The 16,861-nt window shown below is 44.5% G+C and overlaps 1 protein-coding gene across 27 annotated transcripts in view; it reads right to left on the reverse strand.

Annotated features, from left to right (window-relative positions):
* Positions 1–16,861, reverse strand: part of LOC118402370 (kinesin-like protein KIF1A) — a 55,549-nt gene that overhangs the window by 25,401 nt on the left and 13,287 nt on the right. For 8 of the 27 annotated variants that reach the window (XM_052477249.1, XM_052477253.1, XM_052477259.1 and 5 more), the window contains exons 12-27: positions 16,664–16,742; positions 9,738–9,880; positions 9,517–9,555; positions 8,872–8,898; positions 8,267–8,466; positions 7,630–7,709; positions 7,469–7,544; positions 7,212–7,291; positions 6,829–6,935; positions 5,651–5,749; positions 4,270–4,450; positions 4,080–4,152; positions 1,625–1,721; positions 1,172–1,332; positions 662–840; positions 164–301 (exon numbers count right to left, since the gene is read on the reverse strand). In XM_052477249.1, coding sequence (XP_052333209.1) covers positions 164–301; positions 662–840; positions 1,172–1,332; positions 1,625–1,721; positions 4,080–4,152; positions 4,270–4,450; positions 5,651–5,749; positions 6,829–6,935; positions 7,212–7,291; positions 7,469–7,544; positions 7,630–7,709; positions 8,267–8,466; positions 8,872–8,898; positions 9,517–9,555; positions 9,738–9,880; positions 16,664–16,742 — 1,759 coding nt within the window. The remainder of the gene's footprint in view (positions 1–163; positions 302–661; positions 841–1,171; positions 1,333–1,624; positions 1,722–4,079; positions 4,153–4,269; positions 4,451–5,650; positions 5,750–6,828; positions 6,936–7,211; positions 7,292–7,468; positions 7,545–7,629; positions 7,710–8,266; positions 8,467–8,871; positions 8,899–9,516; positions 9,556–9,737; positions 9,881–16,663; positions 16,743–16,861) is intronic. The other 19 variants (XM_052477270.1, XM_052477269.1, XM_052477273.1 and 16 more) reach the window with 13 other exon arrangements.

The following is a 16,861-nucleotide window of genomic DNA, read 5'->3' on the forward strand; positions in this document are numbered from 1 at the left end:
CCCCGTTCAAATATTTCTCATGTGCATCCTCCTATAAGTGAATTGTATTGTATCTGTTTCCACCCTTTTGCTCTTATTAGGAAACCCCTGGCCACTTAGTGATTACCTCAAGAAAGGAAGGGAATGACATTTGAAAAGACTAGGACCTGGGACGGCGACTGACCTGCCCACCAGACGGAACCATGGGAAGCGGTCATAGAAGGGGTCTCCTCCGGTCAGAGCCTGGTCACAGTCCTCCACAGTGCTGCTCGGCACCTCCGCCGCACGGTCGTACATCTCCCTCATCAGGTCCAGCCTCTGTCTATAAGGGGCAGCAAAGACAAGGCACACGACCAGGACAGAGCACATCAGAGCAACAGACACTGTAAAGTAGACGCAGACCGGGTAAGTAGGCCTACATACCAGGGCCTCGCGTGTACAGAGACACATATCATAATGTAAAGCCGCAGAGAAATAACCGGAACAAATGCTCAGAGACACAAAAACACAGTCACACAGTCTAATGTCAAGGTCCTCACAAGTATAGTGATACTGTACAAACACACACACACACACACACACACACACACACACACACACACACACACACACACACACACACACACACACACACACACACACACACACACACACACACACACACACACACACACACACATACCTGAGTTTCTCCAGGGTCCAGTAGTGTGTGGCCCCGTTCTTCTGGTCCTGGACCTCCACAGCTACGATGGTGCTGGGGAAGGGCCGTTTCTCCCGCTCCATGGCCACGCTGGGGGGCAGCAGGTCCGGGGGCAACGGGGAGTACAGTGTGTCTGTCAGCAGCACAAACTGGAACTGGACCTGTAAAGGAGAGGACCAGTTTAGCATTTTAGCATGTCGGCAGGTTAGCGACAAAATCATTGTTGTCAATTGAAATCTCATTTTGCGGACTCATCGAACCCGATTCACAACAGAGCCGATCTGATTCAATGACTTTGCAGGGGCACTATTTCGCAATACCAGTCTTTGATGACTCATCGAATCGATTCATCGTTTTCAAAGAATAGACTCATTCGATCATTTGGTAGACTGACTGAACTGATTAATAACGCAGTTTCCTTTGACTGACACCTCAGAGTTTCACCACTGAATCATTGTTCTACTTGATATATTGTATATAATGACAGTGTACCTTCTTCTTGAGCTCCACACTGATGGCGTTGGCTTCCTTGAGGAAGATGGCATTGCCCCACAGCAGGTCCCTGAGGGAGGTGAACTGGTAGAAACGCCACTTACGGAACGCCCAGGATGCAAGCTCCATCTCACGCTTTGTCCACGGAACTATGGGAAAGACTTAAAACATTCCATAATTCAGAAAATATTCCATTCTCTGACCTTACCTCAGAAATAGATATTTTGATTTCAAAATCATTGTAAACATTTGATAAAGGTTGTTCTAGATGGGTAACTGTCAATCAATGTGGTCCTTCTGTAGCTCAGTTGGAAGAGCATGGCGCTTGTAACGCCAGGGTAGTGGGTTCGATTCCCGGGACCACCCATACGTAGAATGTATGCACACATGACTGTAAGTCGCTTTGGATAAAAGCGTCTGCTAAATGGCATATATATATATATAATGTCTCACCTTCCTCCTCAGGCTCCTCTTCTTCGTCTGGGGACTCCAGGTAACGGGAGTTTCTGTCCACCTGTTTCTGCAGGGCTTCCAGTTTACTCTCATAGTCCTGGGAGAGACCCCGGTACAGACACATCAAATCACATGACAGAATAACAGCCATATACACTCACTGGCCAGTTTAAAAATGGTCAAAGACTCCAGCCACCCTAGTCATAGACTGTTCTCTCTGCTACCGCACGGCAAGAGGTACCGGAGCGCCAAACCTAGGTCCAAGAGGCTTCTAAACAGCGTCTACCCCCAAGCCGTAAGACTCCTGAACATCTCTTCAAATGGCTACCCAGACTATTTGCATTGCCCCATGAATCTGTACCGGTAACACCCTGTATATAGTCTCGCTATTGTTATTTTACTGCTGCTCTTTAATTGCTTATTACTTTTATTTCTAATTCATATTTTTTTAAATATATATATATATATATATATTATATATATTTTTGTATTTATTTCGATTTGATTGTTTTATTTGTTGAACTGCATTGTTGGTTAGGGGCTTGTAGTCAGCATTTCACTGTAAGGTCTACTACACCTGCTGTATTCGGCGCATGTAACTAATACAATTCGATTTGATTAGGTACACCACCCCATTCACGAAAAAGGTTCTCTCCCACAGACAGTGAGTCACGTTGTAAGGGTTTTCTTGTGGTGAAGGAGAGGCGGACCAAAACGCAGCGTGGTTATATTGATTCTTATTGAGTCCGCACCTTTGGGGGGGGGGGTACTGTCACATTCTGACCTTTATTTCCTTTGTTTTGTATTTATTTAGTATGGTCAGGGCGTGAGTTGGGTGGGCAGTCAATGTTTGATTTTCTATTTTCTATTTTCTATGTTTCGGCCTAGTATGGTTCTCAATCAGAGGCAGGTGTCATTAGTTGTCTCTGATTGAGAAACATACCTAGGTAGCCTGGGTTGCACTGTTTGTTTGTGGGTGATTGTCTATGTTGATTGCTTGTTTCAGCACAGTTCGCATTAGCTTCACGGTTGTTATTTTGTTTACTGTTTTTGTATAGTGTTTCAGTGTTCAGTTCTTTCTTTAATTAAACATTCAACATGAACACATATCACGCAGCATTTTGGTCCCCCGATCCTTCTCGCATCTCCTCTTCAGATGAAGAGGAGGAGGACGACCGTGACACACGTGGCCATTGTTCACTAGATAAAGCAGGCAGACCGGCATCGAGGTATTCGGTTACTCTTCGAATGAACGTTGGAATGGGCAAAACTAATGTCCTAAGCGACTTTGAGCGTGGTTTGATCGTCGGTGCCACCCGGGCGCCACCCGGCACAGAGACGGCCTCCTGGGCTTCTCACACACGACAGTGTCTAGAGTTTACTGAGAATGGTGAGACAAAAAAACATCCTAGCAACAGTGGTGTGCAGAACAGCATCTCGGAACGCACAACTCGTCTCGGTCCTTGTCACGGATGGACTATTGCAGCGGCCACACCGGGTTCCACTCCTATCAGCTAAAAAACAGATGAAGCGGCTCCAGTGGGCACGCCATCGCCAACACTGGACAACTGAGGAGTGGAACAACATCGCCTGGTCCGAGGAATCCCGGTTCCTGTTGCATCATGCTGATGGCAGAGTCAGGATTTGGAGTAAGCAGCATGAGACCATGGTCCCATCCTGCCTGGTGTCAACGGTACGGGCTGATGGCGGTGGTGTAGGGAACGTTTTCCTGGCACATGTTAGGTCCCTTGATACCAATTGAGCAACGTTTGAACGTTGTATAATCCCTGCCCCGAAGAATTCAGGATGTTATGGAGGCAAAAGGAGGGGTCCGACCCGGTACTAGATGGGTGTACCTAATAAACTGGCCAACGAGTGTCTCCATATACAAGTAACTGCCAAAATAAAGGAAACACCCAATAAAGTGTCTTAATAGGGCGCTGGGCCACCAGCGCAGCTAGAACAGCTTCAATGCGCCTTGGGCATAGATTCTACAAGTGTCTGGAACTCTATTGGAGGGATGTGACACCATTCTTCCATCATTTGGTGTTTTGTTGCTGGTGGTGGAAAACTCTGTGTCAGGCGCCAATCCAGAATCTCCCATTAGTGTTCAACTGGGTTGAGATCTGGTGACTGAGACACAAACACCCTTTAAACCCCCCTCCTTATGCTCATTTGAGACCCCTCTTTCAAAGTCACTGAAATGTCTTCTTCTAGCCATGGTAGAGGAGAATAACGGGCAACTGGGCATTTTTGTACATGACCCTAAGCATGGGATGATAACTGCTTAATTAACTCTGGATCCACACCTGTGTGGAAGCACTTGCCTTCAATATACAATATACTTTGTGTCCCTCGTTTACTCAAGTGTTTCCTTTATTTACGCAGTTACCTGTGTTTATAAAAATCTAAAGATTTGCTTTTTAAGGGGCCTCTCTTTAGTGGCCTGTCTTACCAGTCTCTGTTGTTCCAGAAGGTTACTGGCCTCCTCTCGTTCTCGGCGGTATTGATCTTCTAACTCTTGAAGCCTGCAAAACAAAATAATTGCAAATCATTTTCAAGCGAAGTCATACAAAGTCATACAAAAAGGATGATGTGTTACTACAGCTGGTGCTTTGCCAAAGGCAGTCCATCTGTTATTGTACCTTGACTCCATCTCCTGCTTCATGTCGATGCCCTGTTTCTCCAGCAGCTCTCTCTGGGCGAAGGCCCAGTCCACGGGCTCCACGGGGGTCTCGGCGCAGGGGGTCCTCTCCCGCTCCTGCCGCGCCTGCTCCGGGTCATTGAAGCGGAACACGTGGCTCTTCCCCATGATAATGCGATTCCCTGAGGTCAGGAGTCAAAGGTCAGTCGCATCACACCTCAGTCATTTCATCAATGTCATAAACTTATTACAGTTTGTGTTACAATCGTTTACACACTAAAAGTAGTACTCGAGGCACACTGTGAAACGGTAAACTCTAGTACCTAATCTCCAGACCAAGTCCGCTTTACACTCAGTTTGCAATTGCAAAACGCACTTTGTGCAAAACACTAAACACAGTTCTCTACATTAGACACAACATTCAAAACCAACAGGTCTCGTGTTTCGTTTGGAAAACACTTCCATTCAAAATGCCACACTCATTTACCGATTGACCTAAACCCAGTGAAAACACTTATAGCTCATTTCTTCACATAGAAATCAGAGCTTGAGCACTGTACATAGGCTTCGGGTTGGCTTTCTTGGTTTGGACAACAAAGGAGGCCAATTTTGGAGAGAGAGTTAGAGGAAGAGGAGTGGGAGGAAGACGAGGACAAAGAGAAGGAGGATGAATACACAATGTTTTGAGAAAGAAATTCATTTGATTTTTTTCCCTCCTTGCATTTCTGTTCATAGTGTGAATATATACTGAATATGTATATATTTGTGCACATACATGTACGTGTGAGTGCTATGACAAAATGCCCTGGACTCCACTGAACATGCAAAAGACGCAAGATAGTAGTGTTTTACATTTGTCACATCCGTGTGTAGTTGGCGTGTATAGGAGCTAATCATTTGATGGTTTGTGTGTAGAGTTGTGATGCAAAAACACCACTTTGAGAAGAGTTAAAATTCGTTTTGAATAAAGAGATCTGTGACGTTTTGCATGTTGTGCGTGTGTGTTTTGGGGTTTTGTGTGTAGAGTCGAGAGACGAGGAGCCATAGTTTCAGAAATCATGTGGAAGCAATTGTCAAAAACTGTAATGATTTTAACCTTGGACTGTTCAAGTGTGAATCACCGGTGTGAATCACCGGTGTGAATCACTGGTGTGAATCACCAGTGTGAATCACCAGTGTGAATCACCAGTGTGAATCACCAGTGTGAATCCCCTATGGTGATTCTTTGTGTATTTATGATGTTGTATATGGAAGCAGATTCATGCCTAGACAAATACAAAATATTTCATTAAAATCAGTGTAGTGTTTTTCAGTATGTTTTGTGTCTGTTTGTGTATCTTTTGCCTTACTTAGTGGAAGATGATGAGGGGTTTAAGCCTTACCTGAACGAAGCAGAGTAGGCGTGGTCACCAGTTTCCCGTTGACGTAGATCTCCGCCCCCTCGCAGGGCTCCAGGATGACGTTCCCTGTGTCATCATCATCAACAGACAAGAACCACCGGGGATGGTGAGCCTTTGGCTATTCTACAATGGCACCGTTTCTTACTCAATTTCCAGTCCCGGAGGACCAAAACACTTCTAGTTTTCATCCTCTCCTTCTAATCAGGGACTAATTCACACCTGTCACACCAGATGAGTGCAATTAACTACCGCGTAGACACAAAAAACAGAGGTGTTTTGGCCCTCCGGGACCGGGAATTGGGCAGCCCTGATGTACATGTACTGAATGGATCATTTGTTTGCCCTCAATGAGCTGTGATCTACAACGCCTGCATAGGTAAAGTCAAGAGGGTAAAAGGCAACTACCGTCTATTTCTGCCGTGATTACAAAAGGGATAGTCAACGAGGGGCTATGCGTTCTTTGGAAAATAACGAACGAGGTGGAAGGTGTGTTCCACGAAGCGCTAGCGGAGTGGAACTGACCTTCCACAGTGTTACACTATTTTCCAGGGAACGCATAGAGGCCCGAGTTGATTATCCCTTTTGTACCGTGGTTATAATTGAACACATTTTCGCTAGAAATGTGTTGATTTGCCGGGAAAGAAACGTGTTCAACATTCACTGAAGTAGCTAGCAAGTTTACAGGATAGCTACAGTAGTTGCTATGCTAACCATTTTACATTAGCATCCAGTTTATAAAAGCAATAAGGTACGAGGGGGTGTGTTATATGGCGTTGGCGTCGTGCCTAAGAACAGCCTTTAGCCGGGGTGTATTGGCCAATATACCACACCCCCCACAGGCCTTATTGCTTTTAGAAACTGGTTACCAACGTAATTAGAGCAGTACAAAAATGTTTTTGTCATACCCATACGTTCTGATAAACCACGGCTGTCAGCCTATCAGCATTCAGGGCTCGAACCACCCAGTTTATAATTTACTATAACTATAGCCTCACTAGTCCAAGTCTCTTTAGTCCATAACCCAGTCTCAATAGTCCCAGCCTCTACAGACCCTATAACCTCTGGTGCACGCAAGCAAAATCTGCTAATGATTCTTCTCATAGAACTAGAACTAATAGAAACTATCATGGTTCGTCCACAGTTGTTCAGTTCAGTCTCACCTTCTCCGCCGGAGCCTGCGGTGCTACTGAAGGTGCAGTGCTCGTCTTGGATAAAATGGCCACTGAGCACGATGTCCTGGCGACTTCTGGCGTCGTCACGTCCAACCCTGAGCGAAAGATGCATCGGATACGGAGTCGATTGATTAGTTTTTTACATAGATGTCTTTCTTGAAAGAGCACTGTTTCACTCTTCAAATCCCGAAGGAAACATTGTTGCCCACTTCACAGGGCCATTCTGATCCTTGATATTCCAGGTAGTAAACTTAAAACAGCTGACTCCCTACTCCAAATCCCTCCGTACTGTACCACAGGACTGGAGGCCACTTCAATACAAAAGAGGTACACTTCACTAGATTTCCTGCAGATGAAAGAGTCGTTCTTACTTGGTGGTCCCATCTTTGATGTAGTAGAGTAAGCACTCAGACATCAGTGGGTCCTCATTCAGGTTCACCAGGTGAGGGGTCTAAAAGAAAGACAAGAACATGGTGACTTTGCTTCCACATATGTTGACATTTTGTGTTGAAATACTGTTGACAGGGGTTGTTGTAGCATGATGGAAATGGATATCATGCACAGAGGATTGTGGGTAGCGTAGCACATCTCACTACAGTTGCCATAAAGGGTGTACTGGGGTTCTGACCTTCTTGGGGGAGAACACGCCCACGGTGCCTCCATCTTCTCTCATGGCCACACCCATCTCAGCCAGTAGGGCCTCCCTACATATAGCAGAGAACCACAGTTATTTGAGACAGGTGGACACAGATAAGGATAGAGGTTAAAGGTTAAAGCCGTCTGACACACCTCTGCATCCTGATATCTTCAGTACGGCGCAGCTTCTCCTCCCATGTCTCATTGAGCTCAGCAATGATTTTCTCTGTTTCCTAGAGTGAAAAGAACAACAAATGTCTAAGTTGGCATGGTACATACACGCCATAACATTATGGTTAGCCTCCATGACCCTTACCATCTCTCTCTATCTCTAACCTCCTGGTTCCCCTCCCTGATCTCTTTCTCCATCTGTCCGCAGCTGTCTAACTATCCCTCTATCTCTTCACTGCCCTTCCTCTCCTCCTCTCTTTCTCCTTCCATCTTACTCACTCACTCACTCACCCACCCACCCACCCACCCACCCACCCACTCACTCACTCACCACCCACCCACCCACCCACCCACCCACACCACTCACTCACTCACTCACTCACTCACTCACTCACTCACTCACTCACTCACTCACTCACCCACCCACCCACCCACCCACCCACCCACTCACTCACTCACTCACTCACTCACTCACTCACTCACTCACTCACCCCACCCACCCACCCACCCACCCACCCACTCACCCACCCACTCACTCACTCACTCACTCACTCACTCACTCACTCACTCACTCACCCACTCACCACCTCTAAGTTCACCCTCCCTTCATCCTCCCTACCTTGAGTCTCTCTATGGCCTCCTCAGAGGCAGGGCTGAAGATGCGGTCATGCAGGTTTGCCATGGAGCCCGCACGGCTGGACAGGGCGGAGAGAGAGGGGGAAGGGCTCATCCCAGTCATGGCATTGGTCACTGTGGATAGATCACCCGTTTGATTGACAGCCTGGCGATTATTGACAAAGTTCTTGTAATCGCACAAGTCTGCCAGAAGAAGAGCGGGAGTGTGTGGGGGAGAGAAGGAAAGAGAGGGGAGCAAACAGCAGGAAGATGAGGAGGAGGAGACATTTGGGGTGGAGAGAAACAAACGCAGAGAAGTGGGTATACGGAAGAAAGGGAAAACAAGGGAGGAGTAAAAACAGAAGAAGAGAGCTCAACAAAAAAAATGTATTGTAGAAGCAGAGACAGGTGCTCACCAAAGGCATTGCAGAGAGAGCGAGAAAAGAGCAACTTAGACTGGTGGATATGCAAAGCATACGAGAAGTTAGAGAGCAAACGCTTTTCTCTGCCATTCATATGCAAAATACATACAGTAACAAGCTGAAAAACAAGCAATGTCATATGATATATAGGGCAGCCAATCTAGAATACATGTATTTTAGTTCTTACTTGCAGCATAATCTCCAGGCTGAAAGGCTGTGAAAGTATTATTCAATTAAAATCAATGCAATTCCGAAAAACTGAATTTATCCCGCAAGCGACAATTATGCAGGGCAAGCAGTGTGAATTAGAAGTAAGGCAGCAGAGCTCTAGAGCCCCAGCTAGAGCCCACATTAAGAACCTGGCATATCAAAGACCCTCTACAGAAGCAGAGCGTCCAATCAGATAGCTAGCTACACACCCAGAGAACCAGAGTGTAACACAGGCTGCATCCCAACAGTCTAAAATGGCTTCCTCCCCCCCATCTTCATCTGCACTGATCTGAAAGGACTGGAAAGGGGAAAGTCTATTCTCTTAGAGGAGTCCACCATCTTGCTTCCACCTATCCCGTGTTTGCAGATCAGAGCAGAGGAAGAAAAAGGAGATGAGGAGAAGATGCCATGTTAAACTTTTGAGACGCATTCCAGTCCCAAAGAGGCAGACAGTAAAAATGTATTTTCTTCAGTGTGTACTGGATTTATGGATTTTAGATGGGTTTTTGGGTTGGAGTCCTTCCATATAGCTCTGGGGTGTTATAGGATTTTAGTATGGTAGAGGTTTAGCTTTATTTTCAGTTAGCTGCAAAGCAGGGGGGGGTTGCTAGAATATACACACTTTTCAAACCAGCTATCACAGGATCGGGACATCGATACGCTGAGAGGAAAGAGGAGAGAGAAGAGTGTGTGAGACACTCACACACACATCTGTATGGCTCTCATCCAGTGTGTGTGTGTGTGTGTGTGTGTGTGTGTGTGTGTGTGTGTGTGTGTGTGTGTGTGTGTGTGTGTGTGTGTGTGTGTGTGTGTGTGTGTGTGTGTAGGTAGGTAGGTACTCACTGTCTATGATATCTCCCAGGCCCTGGGCGTAGAGGAGGTCCTTGAGTCGGCACACCTCCTCCTTCAGCTCACGCACCAGACGGTTGTTGGGGTCCTCGTTGATGACGGCGTTACAGCGGATCTGTTTGGCGCGGTCAGCATACCTGGGAAGGATCAAAACCATTCAAAGGCAGGTTCACCCCAAAAATATGTCCACTGTTTATATGATGGGAGAAACATCGTTGTCGATAGGGACGACATAGGTTCAAGGTATCATTATTTGCAGGTCCTGGATCACTTCCTGGTTTAGTCTCTCAATGCTGGTGATGGTGATGGTTCTATGTGGACACATAATGACTCAAAGAACACTTTGAGCTCTTCAATTGTTGTTTACAGTTCACAAAAGGGTCCTTTGCTCTTTTAGTGATAGTTAAAATGTAGAGGAGGAAGCTCGGCCTGGTTTGCTCACAGCTCTTTTTGTGGAACCATGAGGGAGAGTGTCATTCCAGTTTATCTAATGTGTTGTGTTATGCTATTTTATGTAACTACGGCCAGTGACGGTGTCTTGTGAAAGACTCACATATGCTCTGGTGCCAGCTGGGGGTCCTCAGTGGTATTAGATACACTGCCGATTTTGCAGGTTTTCCTACTTACAAAGCATGTAGAGGTCTGTAATTTTTATCATAGGTGCACTTCAACTGTGTGAGACGGAATCTAAAACAACAATTTAGAAAATCACATGATTTTTAAGTAATTCATTTGCATTTTATTGCATGACATAAGTATTTGATCACCTACCAACCAGTAAGAATTCCGGCTCTCACAGACCTGTTAGTTTTTCTTTAAGAAGCCCTCCTGTTCTCCACTCATTACCTGTATTAGCTGCACCTGTTTGAACTTGTTACCTGTATAAAAGACACCTGTTCACACACTCAATCAAACAGACTCCAACCTCTCCACAATGGCCAAGACCAGAGAGCTGTGTAAGGACATCAGGGATAAATTGTAGACCTGCACAAGGCTGGGATGGGCTACAGGACAATAGGCAAGCAGCTTGGTGAGAAGGCAACAACTGTTGGTGCAATTATGAGAAAATGGAAGAAGTTCAAGATGACAGTCAATCACCCTCGGTCTGGGGCTCAATGCAATATCTCACCTCGTGGGGCATCAATGATCATGAGGAAGGTGAGGGATCAGCCCAGAGCTATATGGTAGGACCTGGACAATGACCTGAAGAGAGCTGGGACCACAGTCTCAAAGAAAACCATTAGTAACACACTATGCCGTCATGGATTAAAATCCTGCAGCGCACGCAAGGTCCCCCTGCTCAAGCCAGCGCATGTCCAGGCCCGTCTGTCAGTTTGCCAATGACCATCTGGATGATCCAGAGGAGGAATGGGAGAAGGTCATGTGGTCTGATGAGACAAAAATAGAGCTTTTTGGTCTAAACTCCACTCGCCGTGTTTGGAGGAAGAAGTACAACCCCAAGAACACCATCCCAACCGTGAAGCATGGAGGTGGAAACATCATTCTTTGGGGATGCTTTTCTGCAAAGGGGACAGGACGACTGCACCGTATTGAGGGGAGGATGGATGGGGCCATGTATCGCGAGATCTTGGCCAACAACCTCCTTCCCTCAGTAAGAGCATTGAAGATGGGTCGTGACTGGGTCTTCCAGCATGACAACGACCCGAAACACACAGCCAGGGCAACTAAGGAGTGGCTCTGTAAGAAGCATCTCAAGGTCCTGGAGTGGCCTAGCCAGTCTCCAGACCTGAACCCAATAGAAAATCTTTGGAGGGAGCTGAAAATCCGTATTGCCCAGCGACAGCCCCGAAACCTGAAGGATCTGGAGAAGGTCTGTGTGGAGGAGTGGGCCAAAATCCCTGCTGCAGTGTGTGCAAACCTGGTCAAGAACTACAGGAAACGTATGATCTCTGTAATTGCAAACAAATGTTTCTGTACCAAATATTAAGTTCTGCTTTTCTGATGTATCAAATATTTATGTCATGCAATAAAATGCAAATTAATTACTTAAAAATCATACAATGTGATTCTCTGGATTGTTGTTTTAGATTCCGTCTCTGACAGTTGAAGTGCACCTATGATAAAAATTACAGACCTCTACATGCTTTGTAAGTAGGAAAACCTGCAAAATCGGCAGTGTATCAAATGCTTGTTCTCCCCACTGTATAATATGGCTGATCACATTGAGAATGGTTGTTTACAACCATCCTCCATAAAAGTGTCTTCAGAAGGTACAGCATTCATACCCATAGACTTATTCAACACGTTGTTGTTTTACAGCCTGAATTCAAAATGGATGAAATAGAAGCACCTTTGGCAGTGATTACAGCTGTGAGTCATTCTGGGTAAGTCTCTAAGAGCTTCCCACACCTGACTTGAACAGCAATTGCCCATTATTATTTTCAAAATTCTTCAAGCTCTGTCAAATTGGTTGTTGATCATTGCATGAGAACCATTATCAGGTCTTGCTATAAATTTTCAAAAAGATGTAACTCGGCCACTCAGTAACATTCTCTGTCTTCTTGTTAAGCATCTCCAGTGTAGATTTGGCCTTGTGTTTTAGATTATTTGCTGAAAGGTGAATTAAACTCCCAATGTTTGGTGAAAAGCAGAATGAACCAGGTTTTCCTATAGGATTTTGCCTGTGCTTAGCTCCATTCTGTTTATTTTTTATCCTGAAAAACTCCCAAGTCCCGTTACAAGCATACCCATAATATGATGCAGCCACCACTTTGCTTGAAAGTATGGAGCGTGGTATTCAGTAATGTGTTGTATTCGATTTGCCCCAAACATAACACTTTGTATTGAGGACAAAAAGTTAATAGCTTTGCCACGTTTTTTTCAGTATTTATTTAGTGCCTTGTTGCAAAAGGCATGCATGTTGTGGAATATTTTTATTCTGTACAGGCTTCCTTCTTTTCACTCCATCAATTAGGTTAGTATTGTGGAGTAACGACAATGTTGTTGATCCATCCTCAATGGATTCTCCTATCACAGCCATTAAACCCTAACTGCTTTAAAGTCATCATTGGCATGGTGAAATCACTGAGCGGTTTCCTTTCTCTCCTGCAACTGAGTTAGGAAGGACACCTGTATCTTTGTAGTGACAGTGTATTGATACACCATCCAAAGAGTAATTAACAACTTCACCATGCTCAAAGGAATATTCAATGTCTACGCTTCTTTGTGAGGCCTTGGAAAACCTCCCTGGTCTTTATGTGTCCTCCTAGATCTTAGTGCTGCTTTTGATACCATTGATCACCACATTCTTTTGGAGAGATTGGAAACCCAAATTGGTCTACATGGACAAGTTCTGGCTTGCTTTAGATCTTATCTGTCGGAAAGATATCAGTTTGTCTCTGTGGATGGTTTGTCCCCGACAAATCAACTGTAAATGTTGGTGTCCCTCAAGGCTCCGTTTTAGGACCACTATTGTTTTCACTATATATTTTACCTCTTGGTGATGTCATTCGGAAACATAATGTTAACTTTCACTTTATGCAGATGACACACATCTGTACATTTCGATGAAAATTGCCTTGCCTGGAAGCCTGTGTTTCTGACATAAGGAAGTGGATGGCTGAAAATGTTCTACTTTTAAACTCGGACATAACAGAGATGCTTGTTCTAGGTCCCAAGAAATAAAGAGATCTTCTGTTGAATCTGACAATTAATCTAGATGGTTGTCCAGTCGTCTCAAATAATACTGTGAAGGACCTCGGCGTTACTCTGGACCCTGATCTCTCTTTGGACGAACAAATCAAGACTGTTTCAAGGACAGCTTTTTTCCATCTACGTAACATTGCAAAAAATCAGAAACTTTCTGTCCAGAAAAATATGCAGAAGAATGTATCCATGCTTTTGTCACTCCTAGGTTAGACTACTGCAATGCTCTCCTTTCCGGCAACCTGGATAAAGCACTAAATAAACTTCAGATAGTGCTAAACACGGCTGCTAGAATCTTGACTCAAACCAAAAAATTTGATCATATTACTCCAGTGCTAGCCTCTCTACACTAGCTTACTGTTAAGACAAGGGCTGATTTCAAGGTTTTACTGCTAACCTACAAAGCATTACATGGGCTTGCTCCTACCTATCTTTCCGATTTGGTCCTGCTGTACATACCTACACGTACGGTCACAAGACGCAGGACTCCTTACTGTCCCTAGAATTTCTAAGCAAACAGCTGGTGGCAGGGCTTTCTCCTATAGAGCTCAATTTTGTGGAATTGTCTGCCTATCCATGTGAGAGACGCAGACTCGGTCTCAACTTTTAAGTCTTTATTGAAGACTCATCTCTTCAGTAGGTCCTATGATTGAGTGTAGTCTGGCCCAGAAGAGTGAAGGTGAACGGAAAGGCACTGGAGCAACGAACCGCCCTTGCTGTCTCGTCCTGGCCGGTTCCCCTCTCTCCAATGGGATTCTCTGCCTCTAACCCTATTACAGGGGCTGAGTCACTGGTTTACTGGTGCTCTTCCCTGCCGTCCCTAGGAGGGGTGCGTCACTTAAGTGGGTTGAGTCCCTGACGTGATATTCCTGTCCGGGTTGGCGCCCCACCCCTTTGGGTTGTGCCGTGGCGGAGATCTTTGTGGACTATACTTGGCCTTGTCTCAGGATGGTAAGTTGGTGGTTGAAGATATCCTAGTGGTATGTATGGGGGCTGTGCTTTGGCAAAGTGGGTGGGGTTATATCCTGCCTGTTTGGCCCTGTCCGGGGGTATCGTCGGACGGGGCCACAGTGTCTCCCAACCCCTCCTGTCTCAGCCTCCAGTATTATACTGCAGTAGTTTATGTGTAGGGTCAGTCTGTTACAGCTGGAGTATTTCTCCTGTTTTAAAGTAAGTATGCTCTCTCTCTTTCTCTCTTTTTCTCTCTTTCATTCTCTCTCTCTCTCTCTTTCTTTCTTTCTTTCTTTCTTTCTCTCTCTTGGAGAACCTGAGCCCTAGGACCATGCCTCAGGACTACCTGGCCTGATGACTCCTTGCTGTCCCCAGTCCACCTGGCCGTGCTGCTGCTCCAGTTTCAACTGTTCTGCCTGTGGCTATGGAACCCTGACCTGTTCACCGGACGTGCTACCTGTCCCAGACCTGCTGTTTTCAACTCTCTAGAGACAGCAGGAGCGGTAGAGATACTCTCAATGATCGGCTATGAAAAGCCAACTGACATTTATTCCTGAGTTGCTGACCTGTTGCAATCTCGACAGCCACTGTGATTATTATTATTTGACGCTGCTGGTCATCTATGAACATTTGAACATCTTGGCCATGTTCTGTTATAATCTCCACCCGACTGGCCACCCCTCATAGCCTGGTTCCTCTCTAGGTTTCTTCCTAGGTTTTGGCCTTTCTAGGGAGTTTTTCCTAGCCACCGTGCTTCTACACCTGCATTGCTTACTGTCTGGGGTTTAAGGCTGGGTTTCTGTACCGCACTTTGTGACATCCGCTGATGTAAGAAGGGCTTTATAAATACATTTGATTGATTTATGGTTGAATCTGTGTTTGAAATTCACTGCTCGACTGAGGGAACTTAGAGATAATTGTATGTGTGGGGTACAGAGATGAGGTAGTCATTCAAAAATAATGCTAAACAATATAATTGCACACAGAGTGAGTCCATCGAAATGATTATGTGACTTGTTAAGCCTGGATTTATTTAGGCTTGCCATAACAAAGGGGTTGAATACTTACTGATTCAATACATTTCAGCTTTTCATTTTTAATTAAAAAAATAAATGGTGCTATATAGAACCATTGTTAACCCTTTAACTGGCACACCAAGAAAAACATATATATATTTTTCTGTAAAAGATGTGTATTAGACTCAGTATAGGCCATAATTGAAGGATGTTTCTCTGCATGACTTAAACTTTGATAGATAATGCATTGCAAACATCTCAACCAGCCGGTCGAGTTGCCCATTTAGAGTAAACTCGTTTTCTATCTGAATTTGCATAGACTTTTTAATGTGTTTACAGTTTATATGCGTAGAATACCAGTAAAAGGACATGTATTGAATTATATTGTGAAACATATAGAAGATAATAGGCAGACATTGAATCATGATATGAATTTCAAAGGATTTTTGTATTTGCACAGACAAAGAAAGTCCCATAACAATATTTCTCCATTATCACTAGCTTTGACTTAATAGCATTCCTTTAATGGGCAACTCAACCGCCTGGTAGAGCATAGATTTCAAGAGTTCCTAAATTAGTAACAACAACACATTTGTAATTGAATCATTCTTAAATGATGTTGTAGAGGTCAACAAACATTTTGCAATGTTGTATATGTCCATTTTATACCCAATGAGTTAATCGTTTAATAATAATAATTGGTAAATGACGTTCACTTGCTGGTTTTCAACCATTTTTGAATGCATGTTTAAACAAATATGGGAGTCCAATAACAATGACTGCATGATCAATTTACTAAATTACATTGGATGAGATGATAAAATATGCCAAACAAAATACATATGCTTCATGTAATTTAAAATTGGTTGTCAAAATGAGCTCAACTGCTAATTTAATTATTATAATTAATTTAAAATTGGTTTTAACTGCCCAGTTGAGCTGCCTGTTAAAGGGTTAATGGTTCTTTATAGAACCTTAGGAAATTGTTATTTTTAGCACCATACAGGTTCCATTTAGAACCTGATGAGCATGGTTCTGTATTGAACCTTCAAAACAAGGGTTCTATAAAGCACCAACAATAACCCCTGTCTTGTACTATTTAGAACCCCTTTTGTGTGTAGTCATTACGCTTGTGTGCATTACTTTATAAGGAGGCAGATGGCTGGAACTAAAACTGATCCTCACAGAGAATGACAGTGATACTGAAGTACTGTAGGGTCACAGAATGACTATGGATTTGAAGTTTTTTTTTAATCTGAGCATTTGACCTCAGAGCTGGTTTGTTACCTGAGGGTGCTCAGGGTCTCGTCATAGTTGATGTCAGCAGGGCTGAGGGCTGCCACCATGGCGGTGCGAGAGTTACCTCCTAATGGACAGAAAGGGGCAAAGAGGTTCATTTGGGGATGAGGGCAAGAGGAGGAAAGATTATTTATAAAGGGCATCTGCAGAGGAATTCAACAAAAGAGTAAACAGTGCTACATTTGA

This window comes from Oncorhynchus keta, chromosome 23 (genome assembly GCF_023373465.1).
Source record: "Oncorhynchus keta strain PuntledgeMale-10-30-2019 chromosome 23, Oket_V2, whole genome shotgun sequence".
NCBI lineage: Eukaryota > Metazoa > Chordata > Actinopteri > Salmoniformes > Salmonidae > Oncorhynchus > Oncorhynchus keta.